This window comes from Sebastes umbrosus, chromosome 5 (assembly GCF_015220745.1).
Source record: "Sebastes umbrosus isolate fSebUmb1 chromosome 5, fSebUmb1.pri, whole genome shotgun sequence".
Classification (NCBI taxonomy): Eukaryota; Metazoa; Chordata; class Actinopteri; order Perciformes; family Sebastidae; genus Sebastes; species Sebastes umbrosus.
In genome coordinates, this window is record NC_051273.1 from 26,508,723 (window position 1) to 26,522,959 (window position 14,237).

The 14,237-nt window shown below is 38.4% G+C and overlaps 1 protein-coding gene across 5 annotated transcripts in view; it reads right to left on the reverse strand.

Annotated features, from left to right (window-relative positions):
• opa1 (OPA1 mitochondrial dynamin like GTPase) overlaps positions 1-12,519 on the reverse strand; it is a 48,115-nt gene extending 35,596 nt beyond the window's left edge. The window contains exons 1-9 of one of the 5 annotated variants that reach the window (XM_037770510.1): positions 12,312-12,519; positions 9,252-9,576; positions 8,920-9,016; positions 8,614-8,721; positions 7,619-7,672; positions 5,635-5,717; positions 3,132-3,287; positions 463-516; positions 40-144 (exon numbers count right to left, since the gene is read on the reverse strand). In XM_037770510.1, coding sequence (XP_037626438.1) covers positions 40-144; positions 463-516; positions 3,132-3,287; positions 5,635-5,717; positions 7,619-7,672; positions 8,614-8,721; positions 8,920-9,016; positions 9,252-9,576; positions 12,312-12,340 — 1,011 coding nt within the window. In that variant the 5' untranslated portion in view covers positions 12,341-12,519. Of the gene's footprint in view, positions 1-39; positions 145-462; positions 517-3,131; positions 3,288-5,634; positions 5,718-7,618; positions 7,673-8,613; positions 8,722-8,919; positions 9,017-9,251; positions 9,577-11,877; positions 12,030-12,311 lie in introns of those variants that run through there. The other 4 variants (XM_037770511.1, XM_037770512.1, XM_037770513.1 and 1 more) reach the window with 4 other exon arrangements.
• Positions 12,520-14,237: the final 1,718 nt, after the last annotated feature.

Below are 14,237 nucleotides of genomic sequence, written 5' to 3' on the forward strand. Positions count from 1 at the left end.
ATGTTAGCATGTATCAGCATGTTTAAATGTGCAACTCACCTTCACTTTCCTTTGGTGAATCCCCTTATCATCTTTTTGCAGCACCACTTTCCTTAACTCTTTATTCTCCTTCTCCACTCGCTCCAGCATGCGCTGATATTTTAGCTGTGGGTTAAACGGTAGAATCCAATCAACAACCAGCATCAGTAACACTTTACATCTAAAAGAACGTTTTTACCCAAACCCGGTGTTGGTACTGTATATCATCTACTACCACATTTTTGGCTAACAGAGATTTTAACCTATTTGATATATTTATACTTTTTGGGCAGTTTTATAAATCTGCAAAATAAGGTATACAGTATTTTAAAAATTTGGGAAAATAAAAGCTCTTAAATCAGATTTGGATGAGATGCATGATACACATTCCTCTGATCCACTAAGAGATCGATTTTATCAAAAGCAACACACAATCTACTGTACCTGCGTACGGAGCAGTTCCTCTTGAAGCTGGTCTATCTTTTCTTTGTCTGATGACTAGAGGTGGAAGTAGAAAAATAGAAAAAGAACAGCAACAAACTGGGTTAACGCTTCCTCTGTTTTGAGAATAAGGGCTTCCCGTTACTCTCACTGTGCAACTTCACAAGCACGAAATCCCACCAGCACCACGAAGGTTCATTACGTGCACACTGTATTACAGAGAGAACCAGAGTTGAGAGTCAAGTTAATGTGTAAAGAGAGGAACAAAAATCAGATTTCAGGCAGACACTACACATTCTGGTGTTACTCAGCTTCAATCAACAAGCTGTAATTCATAAACGGGCACAAATCACAGAGTGAGCCCCTGAAAAACACAGCTGATCGCAAAAATCATTTAGTCATTACAGCTTGATTTTTCATGATTGGGCAAACCTCAATTGATTATATATTTTCTATATTCGGAACATGTTTGTCAGGATGAGAGACAGGACAGAAAGCAGGAGACACAGCATACGTGAACAAATGGGATTGGCAGCAGAAGAAAGGGAATTTAACAAGACACACCAAACTATTTTATCAAAAACTGTTTCTACACTAAACAACAAGAAGTGTGCTGTAAGTTACCTTCTAGCGATATGCGTCAACAGTGTATGAAAATGTTTTTAATTTCCATAATTAAGACACTTATTTAGGCATTAAAGAACTACTCATACGCTTAAGGCTTTCTACCTTGCTGACAACAACTCTCAAATTATTATATAGCTGGGACCATTCATGGTAGCTTCAAACAGTGCAGCTCACACCATGCAGCTGGTTGCCACTCCACTCCATGCAGTGTTTCCGTACATTAATGGAGCTCTGCTGATGATGATGATTATCCATCCATTTGCATGAGAGAATGAGACTGAACTACGTCACTGTGCTGCTGGAACCAGGCTATGAAGGTCCATGCATGCCTTCTCCACAACCGAAGCTTAGCCTGACAGACTATGGGGGTGATACTGTAACATGGAGGCTACTGCTGGGTTATTTTAGGCAACAGATTAAACTACTGACAGGCCAATTTGTCTGCTCTACAAATATTATAAAATGAGCTTAAAAAGGTTGGCTTAAAGGGATAGTATGGGTGTTTTGAAGTGGGGTTATATGAGGTACTTATCAATCGTAGGTGTATTACTTACAGTAGATGACGGTTGGCGCGCCCCCAGTTTGGGGAAACTGACAGAAGAACCGGCATTGGAGCACAGCAATACAGGACTTTGGACATGGACTGTAGAAAAACGTATTTTAGCCATCTAAAAGAAAGGTTCACCTAAAAATATTGATCAGTTTAAGTGTGCGCTATATTTAGAATCATTTCACCGCTTTATCTTGCAGTCAGACAGCCCTTTCCTTCTCCTTTCCAACAGGGAACTGAACTGAGAGTGGAACTTATCTATGCTCTCTCAAAAGACAGCAGGCTCAGATGACAAAAACAGTATATATACATTTTACTTTCAGTTCACCGTCGGAAAATATAATTAATATAGCGTACACTGAAACAGATATTCATTTTTTTCCATCAGCCTTTCTTTTAGGTGGCTAAAATAAGTTTTTCTGCCGTCCTCAGCACTGTATTTCTTTGCTCCGGTGCCGGTGCTCCTGTCTGTTTCTCGAAACTGGGGGCGTGCCGACCGTCATCTATTGTGAATAATACACCAACTATGGATAAGTACCACTTCAAAACACCCAAACTATCCCTTTGAAGCAGAGGGCTGTAAAATATCCAATGCAACAGCAATGCAATAGATATGTTTAGTCAGGGATGAGTTGTTTAATTTATGGTTTTACTGAGTTGCATTCTATCTTATCATGTTGCCGTCTATGTGGTCAGCATATCAAAGAGTGCATTTATTGCATGGCCACAGCACTGGAATATATTATTGTGTTGATGAACTATTTTGCAGCTGTTCATGTTGTTGTGTCTACCATGCCCTGTGAATTAGGGAGTAACAGAAAAGCACCGCTTCTACAATTTGGATCTTCAATTCTTTTATGAAAGAGTTTTATTTAAATGTTCAAATTGCCAGCTCTATTCTGACAAACTAAGTTAGCTAAAGAGCAACTTAGAATCAGCTGAAAATCTTGTTTTTGCTGACCTCCAGTGGTGCTGACGTGATGTTGAAGTGCACAGCCAGCCAGTCTAGGACGGTGTATTAGGGCCATTGTAGGTTAAAATAATTACACAGCCGGGGGAGGGGTGTAATATTAAATTTATGACTTTAAAATCTCGCAAATTTATGAGTTTTTTCTTGTAAATTTACCACATTAATATCAGAGAATATCCAAGTTTTTTTCCTGTAAATTTCTGACTTTAATAACAAAAGGTTTTTTCTCTGAATATTACCCTCCTCCCCCGGCTCTGTAATTATTATTTTTTTTAACCTACAATGGCCCAAATACGCTGTCGCAGTGGTCAAATATGCAACAGACTTTTTTAGCAAAGAAGGCAGTGAAACACTTCAGCCTGGTCTTAAATTACTATTATTTGACAAGGCGTCTGGTAGAAACTAAATTCTCCTAAAATATATACAGTATATATACACTCTCTATTACTGTTTCTTCTCTGCAGCTGTTATCTTTTAGGAGACTTTGGTGGGATAGGGCGGATCTAAATGGGGTGGGACCTTCACCTTGCGTTTCTCTTGAGGGGGGCTGGGGTTCGGAGGCGGACTGGGAGCAGGCTCTGGCAGTGGGGGAGGCGCACTATTGGCTGCCGCGGCCCGCCGGACCTCCTCCTCGTGCCGCTGGATCTGCTGCTGAATAAGAATGAGCTCGCCAAGCAGACCCTGCTGGGGTACGCCATAATGAGAGACAGGTAGGAGCAGCAACAAAGACATCAACCAGCCAATGGGCTCAGCCATACGGGCTAAAGCTGCATCCAATCACAACAGAGGAAACCTGGCCTGTTTCTCAGTCACTGGCATCAGTGCTGTGCAGGCCGGAGAATGATGATTCAGCCGAGGCTCAAGTTTAACAGAATCAGGGTCTTTGTTAATCTTGCCACCATCATCAGTGCTACACAACAAAGTCGGTCTCTCTCAAACACAAACGGGAGATGTCAAACTTTGCCAGACTGAAGGCAGACGAGGTGACTAATACCACAACCAGCACCTCTCAGCAAGTGGCAACAACCTATTCTCTTTCTTCGCCATCATGCACCACTGTGGATCGATGACTGCATGTCCAACAGACAACACTATAACAATTTTTTTATACTCAAAGTTAGTAGTGTAAAATACAGTAAGAGAGTGGAAATTCAGGTTCTACCGTGAAGGTAAAATATGTTTTAATGTGCTGCAACACAATGATGTGAGGCGGTTCTGAACATCATCAGTCTGATGATGCTGAAGATGATGATGGTTAAAATAAGCAAAGCCAGCACAGGGATATACAGTAGCTCTATAAGGGGCGAAGCACAAAGCATAGATTACAGCTGGTGGAATCTGCTTTAGTTCAGGGGTCCCCAACATGATATCATCATTTAACTTTGTGCTGTTTTTTTTGTTGCTTCTTTCTGTTCTGTGACATACACATTTCTTAAATATAATTTGAAGCAAAGCATCAACTTGTAAGAGTTGTGTTGTGTTTTATGTGCTCATGTTGGAGACCATGATTGCAGAGTAAAAGCAGGAGATAGGAGAAGAAAGCCAACTTCTATTTTTTTTTTTTTTTTTTTTTTTAAATGAAGCTCTTCTTAATATTTGTTGTCAAACTTTCACATCTTGTTTTCATTGTTTAAACTCTGTACAGTGATAAAAACACACATAAAAACATAAAAATAGAAGAGAGGGACACTGGAACGGGTCACTTTGCGGGAAAGAACAAAACATAAAATGAGCAAGAAACAGAGAGGACAACAGCAATGAAAACAAATGTGCATATTAAGTGTTCTGCCAGAGAACTGCTATATAATATAAAGCTAGAAAAATTAATGATATCTGGAAGAGTTTAGAAGCATGAGAAGTAGTAAAGGCACTTCTGAAGCAATGATAAATATCAGTGTGCTTAACTTCTAAGCTTATACTCTACAGAATTATGGAGTTATAGGAGTGCCATAAAAATGAATAAATCTGTAAAAGAATAAGCAAACAAATGTGTAAATATAAAGAGGAATAAATAAAAGAATAATCATAAGTATTTTCATTTATTTTCACTTTTATGTGTTCATTTAAACACATAAAAGTGAATATATTTATGTAAATATTTCATATAGCCTATATATTATATATATATATATATATTTATATGTTTATTTAATTTTTGCATATATATTACTCTAGTTTTTCTGTATATTTACAAAAAAATAATATTTATATGGCAATATTTCTATTTTAATGTATGTATTGTTGTTTGTGTTACATGTTTTGCTAATTGACTTTGATTCTGTCAATAAAGATTAACTAATTATATAATATATGCTTATAATCATTATTTAATATTCTATTAATTGTCTTGATATTTCGAAAAAATATATATATATTTTATCTATTCCTCTTTATATTTCCACATTTATTTTTTACGGCATTCCTATGACTCCCTACTCCCATGACTCCATACAGAATGATGTATGTATATGGTAATAGTAAAACCTTACACATTTTTAAATCATACTGTTACTGTCATAAAATGGGTAAAACATTTCTTACCATAACATTGCCGCATGGCCTCAAAAGCTTATCTTGATAATACTTTAGCCTGCCAGCATGTGAAACTCACAGTTCATATTCAGATGAACTGATTGAATCAAAATGCTCTCAAAACGATTACATTTGCCCGTATTACAAAATATTTGCCATTTAGGGGGCAGTTTTATTTAAAGTGTTTTGAGTGTGCATACGTTCATATAATTACAGTAGGACCTTGTTTAACAGCAACTTTTAACAACTTATGTGAGACGACAAGAGGTGATAAAGCGAGGTCTTTGAAGTCTCCTTGGTGGCTCAGGGCCCTTATATGCTATGGTTTTATGCCTTGAACAATACAAACTCATGTATACGTTTCTTTGAGTAGATTTTGATTCAATCCGCTACAGTTCTTGCCACTGAAGTGAGAGGTAGCCAAGCTGCAGAGAGGAGCTGAGTGAAGTGGTCAGAGGACAAAGCTGAGAAGTGTCAGCAGGTTTTACAAACTTGCCTTTTTGTATTGCTTGTCGCCGCCATCTTGTGCGGCTGAAGCAGAAGAATCTGTGGCTTTTAGTGGAGGATCGCCTGAGGTTTCTACCAGTGGAGACACAACGACACAGAACAGGGTTACTTGTGAAAATGCATCTTTGACTATTGAGAGCTGAACATAAACAAGCTTAGGGGAGACCATAATGCCCATAGTGAAAATATGCCAGATAGCCATCATTTAAAGCATGCGAATGATTAGAGAAATAAAGACCATTACATTTCAAATGTTTGGAAAATCTTGCACTGATGTATACATATATAACATGTGCATAGTACTTTACAAGCCACATTTGAGAGTTTTTAAATTTTGCATTGATCTCAATTGACCAAAAAATTTAAACTGCCGACCTCAACTATTTTAAGCAGTAGGAGTAAAGCAGTCCAATTAGGATCATGAGTTTTTGTGATTATTGAATTATTTATCTAATTTACTTAATTTGCAGTGACTTTTCTGTATTTTTTGTGTTGTTTTTTATAAACTGTAGTAATGTTTTAATAGTGCAGGCTACAGCAAAAAAAAACGAGATTGTTTAAAGAATACATCGCTAGTTATTATGTAATTAGTTCCAGTAAGAGTAAGTAAGGATCTTCAAAACATTTAGTGCGCCTGGAGTTCTTCGAGCAATTTTAAAAATATGCAATAAAGGTTCAGAAAACTAGTTATAGATGGTTCCATTTAGATACACGATTGGACACCGTTTACCGAAACTTTAATTGGTGGACTTGGGTGGGGCATCGTGGCTAGAAAAGCAGTTACTGTATCACTGAACGCTGAAAAAAACCCAATAAAGAACAAAGATTTTCTTTGTCTAAAGTGCCTAATTTACATTTTTACTATGTGAAGTTTGTGAACTAGCATGCTGTTATTGCCATGCACAAAGCAAAGTCTGCTTAGCCATATACAGTAAATGATGTAGGTGTTTACAAAAGGCACCACACTGTAATCTGATGTGCATAGTATAAAAGGTAACATCTGAGTACAGTAAATATATAAATATAAAAACTTGAAACTGTCATGGAAAACATAAGTATATGAAAGGGTGTGAAGTTGAAAAGAGCCAGGAACACGCCTATAAGGATTTTATGACTCACCGCAGAGGCGTGGTCCCGTATGCCACTGTACATGACCTTAATCCATTTTAGGCTTAGATAATTATTATCATCATTATGCCTCTATTATTTTACCACTATTTGGCATAATTTCCAAAGCAAATATTTAGTGTACATTCGCAACTTCGAAGGATGTTCTATGTAAAATGTATTTTGTGTGCATTTTCCAAACATTGAAGAGGAAATAACTAAAAGCAGACTGAGATCACCCCAAAGATTAGTGAATGTGATTAAGGAAAGTAGCTCATACAGGCCAGGGGAGAGAGAGGGTGGAAGTCAAAGGAGGCGAAAAACCACACAGGTAGAACAAAGTACAGCCAAGGACAGTCAGGTTAAAGAAAGTCAAAAGGGAAGGAGGGGACATACTAAAGGTTTTTCAGACCAGGAAGGAAAAACTTCAAAAATTCATGGCAGGTTATTGCCACTATTTAACACTTTTCTTTTACTGCACTTCTGCTTATATATATATCACCTAGGGAATAATAACCATTCAAGTTCTCTAGGGATTTTAAACTAATTCAGAAAGAAGGAGAGAAACTTAAAGAATGAAGCTTTTACTGATTCTGAAACTTTGTCACCATCCTAGTGACGGGTCATAGATTTCACTGAATACAGAACCTGTGTTAACCATGAACACTGCCATTGTTGTCAGCAGCACTGGTCTGCAACCTGGAAGCCAACGTCCTGGGAAGATGCACTGCTACCGCCTTTAGAGCCGAAACCATGGCGAGCAGTAACCCCACCACCATACCAATATTGTGGCAAGGTGATGGTCAGACAGCGGCAGAGAGAAAAGAGGGGAGTGGGCAGCGCTACTGAGAGCAGGGTTTACACACCTAACAACAGATGCAGACCAGAAGCTCCTTTGACTTCACTACCCAAACTCACACCTGTGAAAAATGTGGAGGGGGACAGGAGGGTTGGGGAGGGGGAGAAAGGAAGAACAACACAAGATAAAAAAAAAATCATAAAAGACAGAAGCAGAGGGATGGTGATCAAAGCAGGGACTCAGCTAAATGATGAAGTGTATTAAAACAAAGCCGCTGCTGTGCTGGAGCTTCGAGCGAAGCAGCCACTTAATGAGAAACTGTTAAAAGAGCACACACCAAACTGGGCCTGATCCCAATCGAGAGCTTACTCTATTTAAAGGCATTTCCTTTACTGACTAGTTATTTTATGGGCAGAATAAAAATTCTTTGTCAATGTTGCATTATGACATAAAACATTATCACTTCCTTTGCCTTGTGAATTGATGGAATAAATCATTTTGGACTCAAAGTGTTGAATTCAAAACACCTTTACTGAAGACCGCACAGGTTATTAGAGGAATTCAATGATACAAGGTAAGATTACAATGTGCACCTGGTACTATCTCAATAAATTAATTGTACAAGACATGTGTTTTAGCATTGCCTACAAAGCCACTGATCCAAAACACAACGGTTATAGGTTATTTGGAGTAAAGAAGGGCTCTTTTAGAATAATTTTAGTAAGCACAACCTTAGACATGAGGGCTGCAATATAGGGCACGAAGCAGACAAACTTCCTCATATTTTTTCTTTACTCTAAGTCTGTGTTATCTCGTTCTGCTAAGGTCACATTGAGGTACGAGAAACTACAGATACCATACTTTAAGCATGGTATATTGTAGAGGGCACCCAACTGAACTGTTAGATATATTATATAAAAGCAGGGGCCAATGAAGATGTGAAATATACTGTAGGTTGGCTTGGGTACAATTACTGTTATCCTCATTTGAAACCTGGACACTGGACTAGACACTCTGATGCAGTAATGTTATGAAGACATAGTTGAGGTTTTGTTCACTCACCAGAGGACAGGAGGCTTTTGAGGAAAGTGAAATTCTCGCCTATCTTGTCAAGGTCAGGTAGTAGTTTTGCTATTTCCTCCATCTCTGGTAGAGCTTTGGCCAGTTTATCTGTGGATACAAGAGATAATAGGTCAAGTGGAGAAGACAGAAAGTCTTATCTCATGATGCTTAATTGTGCGGCCATGTTTCAAGTATAACCTAATTGCCCCTGTTTGACTTACTGAAATCTGGGATCCTTTACAAGAAAGACCAGGCCAGGTATAAGCACATTCATATGAATCATGACATTAAAATGAAAACACTTACCAAAATCTATTTGTTCACTCAGTTCCCAGACAAAATCAGGAATGACCCAGTTGTATTCACTAAAATCAGGTAGCATGTCCTTCCACTCGTCATAGGTCTGGAGATAAAATGACAAGTTATGTTATCTTCACAAGAATTAAAGTTTTTCAATAAGCACCAGTGTGCCATGACAGCTAGAAAAGTCAAGGGACTGCTCTTTAAAGCACCCAGGGGAAGGTTTACAACTCTCTTACTCTGTGACGATGCAATAACTAAGAACTAAACACTAGTTCATGGGCTAGAAATGTAGAGAATAGTCCAGAAACCTTAAGTTAGAGACACTCAATACTGACCTTTTTAGCGGTGTACCCTCCTCCCACTGCCGACCCCAGCAGAATGTATCGGAGCTTCAGCAGACGGACAGCGAGGCGAGCTATCCAGAAGTTGCGCTGCTGCTGGTGGCCACGGCCCCCTGACCCTGGGGGAGGCTTGGGAGGCCGCATGGGCAAACGTGACATGGAGGTAAAATAGCGGGCTGCCGTGCGATGAGGTGGTCGTTGGGGGTTGGTGTTTCCCGAGTAGCGATGGTGGATAGCACGGGACAGAGGGTGCACCTTCTGCAGCGGTACCCGAAATCTCACCCCCATGTTGGTGGAGACCAGGTTCCTGCAGGCCATGCTGAGAAGACAGATAAATTGGACAATAAATTACACAAGCTCATCTTCCTCATGTGCTTAAAAACACCATAACCCCCTGAATATATCATTTCAGTGGAAGCTTCTGGTCATCCCTAATTCTATCCTGATGATGCTGGTACTGGTACTAGTCAAAGAGTAACATAAAATCAAAGAGAATAATATTCTACAAGATAAAAATGTGACACTTTGGAATCTATAGCTTGTAGTACTAGGGCTGACCTGATTGCTTCTAAGCTTCGACCACTGCCATGGTAATCGACCTCCAAATCAGTATTCGAATGCTAAATATGTGTGAATCCCAAAATAGCCCATGAAATAAGAAATAATCCCACAATTCAGAGTCAACATGAATTATTATTAGTTATTCTCAGACGGATATCTGTGTTTTGAGTGTAGAGATGCATGTAATCAGTAGTACTGGTTGTTGTTGTTGTTGATGTTGATGTTGTAACAATAGCTGTAACAGTAAAAGGATTAAGATAATTTAAGTCACACGAAAATGTCTTTATTTCCAGACTGTGACTCCATCATCAGGTGAAGGCCTTGGGAGCAATGAATTGAGCCAGCCGACGAGATACTATACAGAGAGTAGCACCTGATAAGTGTAATAGAGTGCATAGTTAAGTTAATGATGATAGTGTATAAGTCAGTCATACTGTGACACATCGCTTCAATTTAAAACTTGTAGCCTTGATGTGTCCTCAGAGAGACAGCTGGAACCTCGTCACTGTGAACACACATGTGCTTCTGGAGATTAGCACACATCTTGTAGTATTTTCAGCAAAGCTTTTTCTTAAAGGGAGTAGTTTGGAAAGTGTTTTTTTTCCCCTGCCTACCAAGTATCAGATGAACAACACTTGTACTTGTGTTGAAAATGAGTTTGACACCTTTCAACCTTGCACAGATTATTTATTATATTTGTATTGTGCAATATAAAGCAGGTTTAATTTGATCTATCTGTTAATAATTCGGATTTTCATGGATAATTACATAAGACGTCGTGGCACATGAGTGGTTTCTGAATGTTAGTTGTAGATGTTTTATAATGTGTATTATGTTTATTTCCTTAATTTATGTACAATATAATTGTTGTTATGAGGTGTAAGAGCTCTGTCTACCTCATGTCCTTGTGGGTCTCATACAAAGTGCCTTAAGAAATCTGTATTTTTTTCAGTGGTCCTTTTAGTACAACCACAAAAAAGACGGTCTTTTATCGTGCCATCAATCATTAGAATAGCTGCCCTCTTTACATCCGTCAATCCTTTAACAAATCCTCATTCAAATCTAAGAATACATTACTTAAGCAGCTGATTGATAGTCCAGTGTTGGTCATGTATGGTTTTTCTTTTGTTCCTTGTCCCTGATGATGGGCCTTGAGGCTAAATGGTTGTGGAAGATGTGTATGAATGTGAAATGTATATATGTTTGGAAAATGTAAACATTATTAGTGTAACACAAATGATGATGATGTTGTACATAGTATGTATGTGATAAATGTAATGTACTTGATTTCGGACCCCAGGAAGACTAGCTGGTGCCATTTGTATCAGCTAATGGGGATCCTTTTTAAATAAATAAATCAGGTGAAGGCCTTGGAGTAATGAATTGAGTCAGCCGACGAGATACTCTACAGAGAGTAGCACCTGATAAGTGTAATAAAGTGCATAGTTAGGTTAATGATGCTAGTGTATAAGTCAGTCATACTATCACAAATCGCTGCATCATGCAGAGGAAGAGAAGATTAAAGTAACGTTACATTATAAGGTAACGATAACAAACAACATTACCTCTTACCTTTTACTATATGGCTAGCTAAGTAAACAGTAATGGGGAATAAAAAGGTATGTCAACTCCAAATCACACTAGTCTCTGTAAGTCATTTCATTACCAGGCTGTAGGATAACTCACATTACCACAACACCTAGGTTAGCTAGAGATGCATGTAAACAGTAGCACTGGCTGATGTTGTTGTTGTTGTTGTAACAATAGCTGTAACAGTAAAACGATTAAGATAATTTAAGTCAAACTAAAATGTCTTCATTTCCAGACTGTGACTCCATCATCAGGTGGAGGCCTTTGGAGTAATGAATTGAGCCTATAGCCTATATTGAGATACTCTACAGAGAGCATCTGATTAGTGTAATAAAGTGCATAGTTAGGTTAATGATGATAGTGTATGAGTCAGTCATACTATCACAAAACGCTGCATCATGCAGAGGAAGAGAAGATTAAAGTAACGTTACATTATAAGGTAACGATAACAAACAACGTTACCTCTTACCTTTTGACTATATGGCTAGCTAAGTAAACAGTAATGGAGAATGAAAAAGGTATATCAACTCCAAATCACGCTAGTCTCTGTAAGTCATTTAGTTTCAGAGTGTAGGATAACTCACATTACCACAACACACCCGGGTAAGATAGCTATAGCTACGTTCCCTAACTACAGTTACCTGGCTACGTTACCTGGCTACCGTTAAAGGAACGTCTATATCCACGGCAACGGCACAGTTCGCTTAGCAACCTAACTGATAGATGTCAGTTACAGTTGATGGAGAGACGTTAGTTAGCAAATTAGCATCTAGTTAGCAATATAGCCGCTATTGCTGTCCTCAGCTGTCAGAATGACCAGCTAGCTGTTAGCTATGTGTGCTTTCCTTCTACCAAAGCTAACACAGCCAGCTGCTGTTATTCTGTTCATTAATGTGAACTCACCAGGCAGCTTTACTCCCGACGCGCAGCATGGTCGCTGTTATCAACACTAATGTCTTCTTGAATCTCTCTCTAAGCACAGGTCAAGTCATCTCTCCATATGGTACACATCATCTGCCTGTTATGCTAGTTAGAGTAGCTTGATGGCTAAAGGACACAGCACTGACAGTCCACTTCCGCTGAACGGTCCTACTTTCAAATCAGCACTGACAGAAAACGCGTCAGTGAAATGAGTTCCTGTGTGTACACTAGGTCAGGGGTCAGCAACATGTGGCTCTTCAGCTCCTCTGCAGTAACCCCCTGTTAAGAAAATAGTAGAAATGAATAATAATTTTTTTTATGTTTACATTTTCATCTTTATTTATCTTTTTTGTAGGTCTATGGTACGACGGTACCAGAGTATTAGGGCCACATTGAGAGAAAATAAAATAAATCTGAGATTTCGAGAATAAAGTCAGAAGTTTAAGAGAAAAAAGTTGTAATATTACGAGAAAAAAGTTGTAATATTATGAGAATAAAGTTAAAAGTTTATGAGAAAAAAGTTGTAATATTATGAGAATAAAGTCCGAAGTTTAAGAGAAAAAAGTTGTGATATTATGAGAATAAAGTCATAATATTAGTATATATGTATAGTGACATAGTAGTAGTAATTTTACAAGCTATTTTCTTTTTTCCTCGTAAAGTTATGACTTTATTCTGGTAATATTACAACCTTTTTTCTCGCAAAGTTATGACTTTATTCTGATAATATAACGACTTTTTTTCTCGTAAAGTTGTGACTTTATTCTCGAAATCTCAGATTTTTTTTCCCTCAATGTGGCCCCTACCTCACTGCAAATATTTTGCAGCTCCAGACAGATAATTGTTTTTTTTTTTTGCCTAAAATGGCTCTTTTGATAGTAAAGGTTGCTGACCCCTGACCTAGGAGGATACAGGGGCTTTGTTATTTTACTTTATTTAACCAGGTTAGTCCCATTGAGATTAAGACCCTCTTTTCCAAGGGAGACCTGGCCAAGACGGTCAGCAGCAAGAACACAAAGTTGCAGACACAGACACAAATAGAGATAAAATACAATTCACAAACACTAAAAGCACAAAAATTTGCATTAAAAGAGAACTATCTAAAGACAAATGGGGGGGCAAAAAGAGACTTTTCTGGGAGTCAGCTGTACAACAAGGGGGCTAAAAACATTGGCATGCCATAGAGTCTGCTTCTAAAGCCTTCATTTTAGATTTGAAAATATTTAATGATGCTAGGTCCTTGATTTTTAGGTCATTTTGGAGCAAATTCCAGGCTGAGGGTGCAGAATATGCAAAAGCCCTTTCCCCAATTTTTGTCCGAGCTTTTGGGACAGAGAGCACAAAGAGGAACTGTGAACGCAGTGAATACTGTCCACAATTTGTTTGCATAACAAAAACACTTAAGTATTGTGGGAGCAGACCCAGAATCACCTTATATATAAAGATGTACCAATGGGAGAGCCTACGGGTTGCCAGTGCAGGCCATCCCACCCGAGAGTACAACTCACAGTGGTGAGTCAGAGCTTTACAATTTGTGATGAACCTTAAGGATGCATTTGTTAAATAACTTACTGGGCCAGTGGGATCATTTCTAATGTCACATGATAATAAAATAATCACACTGAGCCACTAGATAGTGCTTGCTATGTTCATGTAAAGTGAAAATGAGAGCTACCTGTTGGTTGGAACATTTACCTGGGCAATACTGATAACATGATTGATAAAGATGGCATTTGAATAAACAGGTGCAGTTTAGACTAGTTAAGGACAAAGTGCATTGAGATTAAATTGAGGACTGACAGACAGCCGTCATTTACATAATGAAAATATGTCAAGAAATGTCTGCAGTTAGACGTGTGACTTTAGCTAGAGGCTGTCCATGTAAATACTTGTTGCATAGGCAAGATT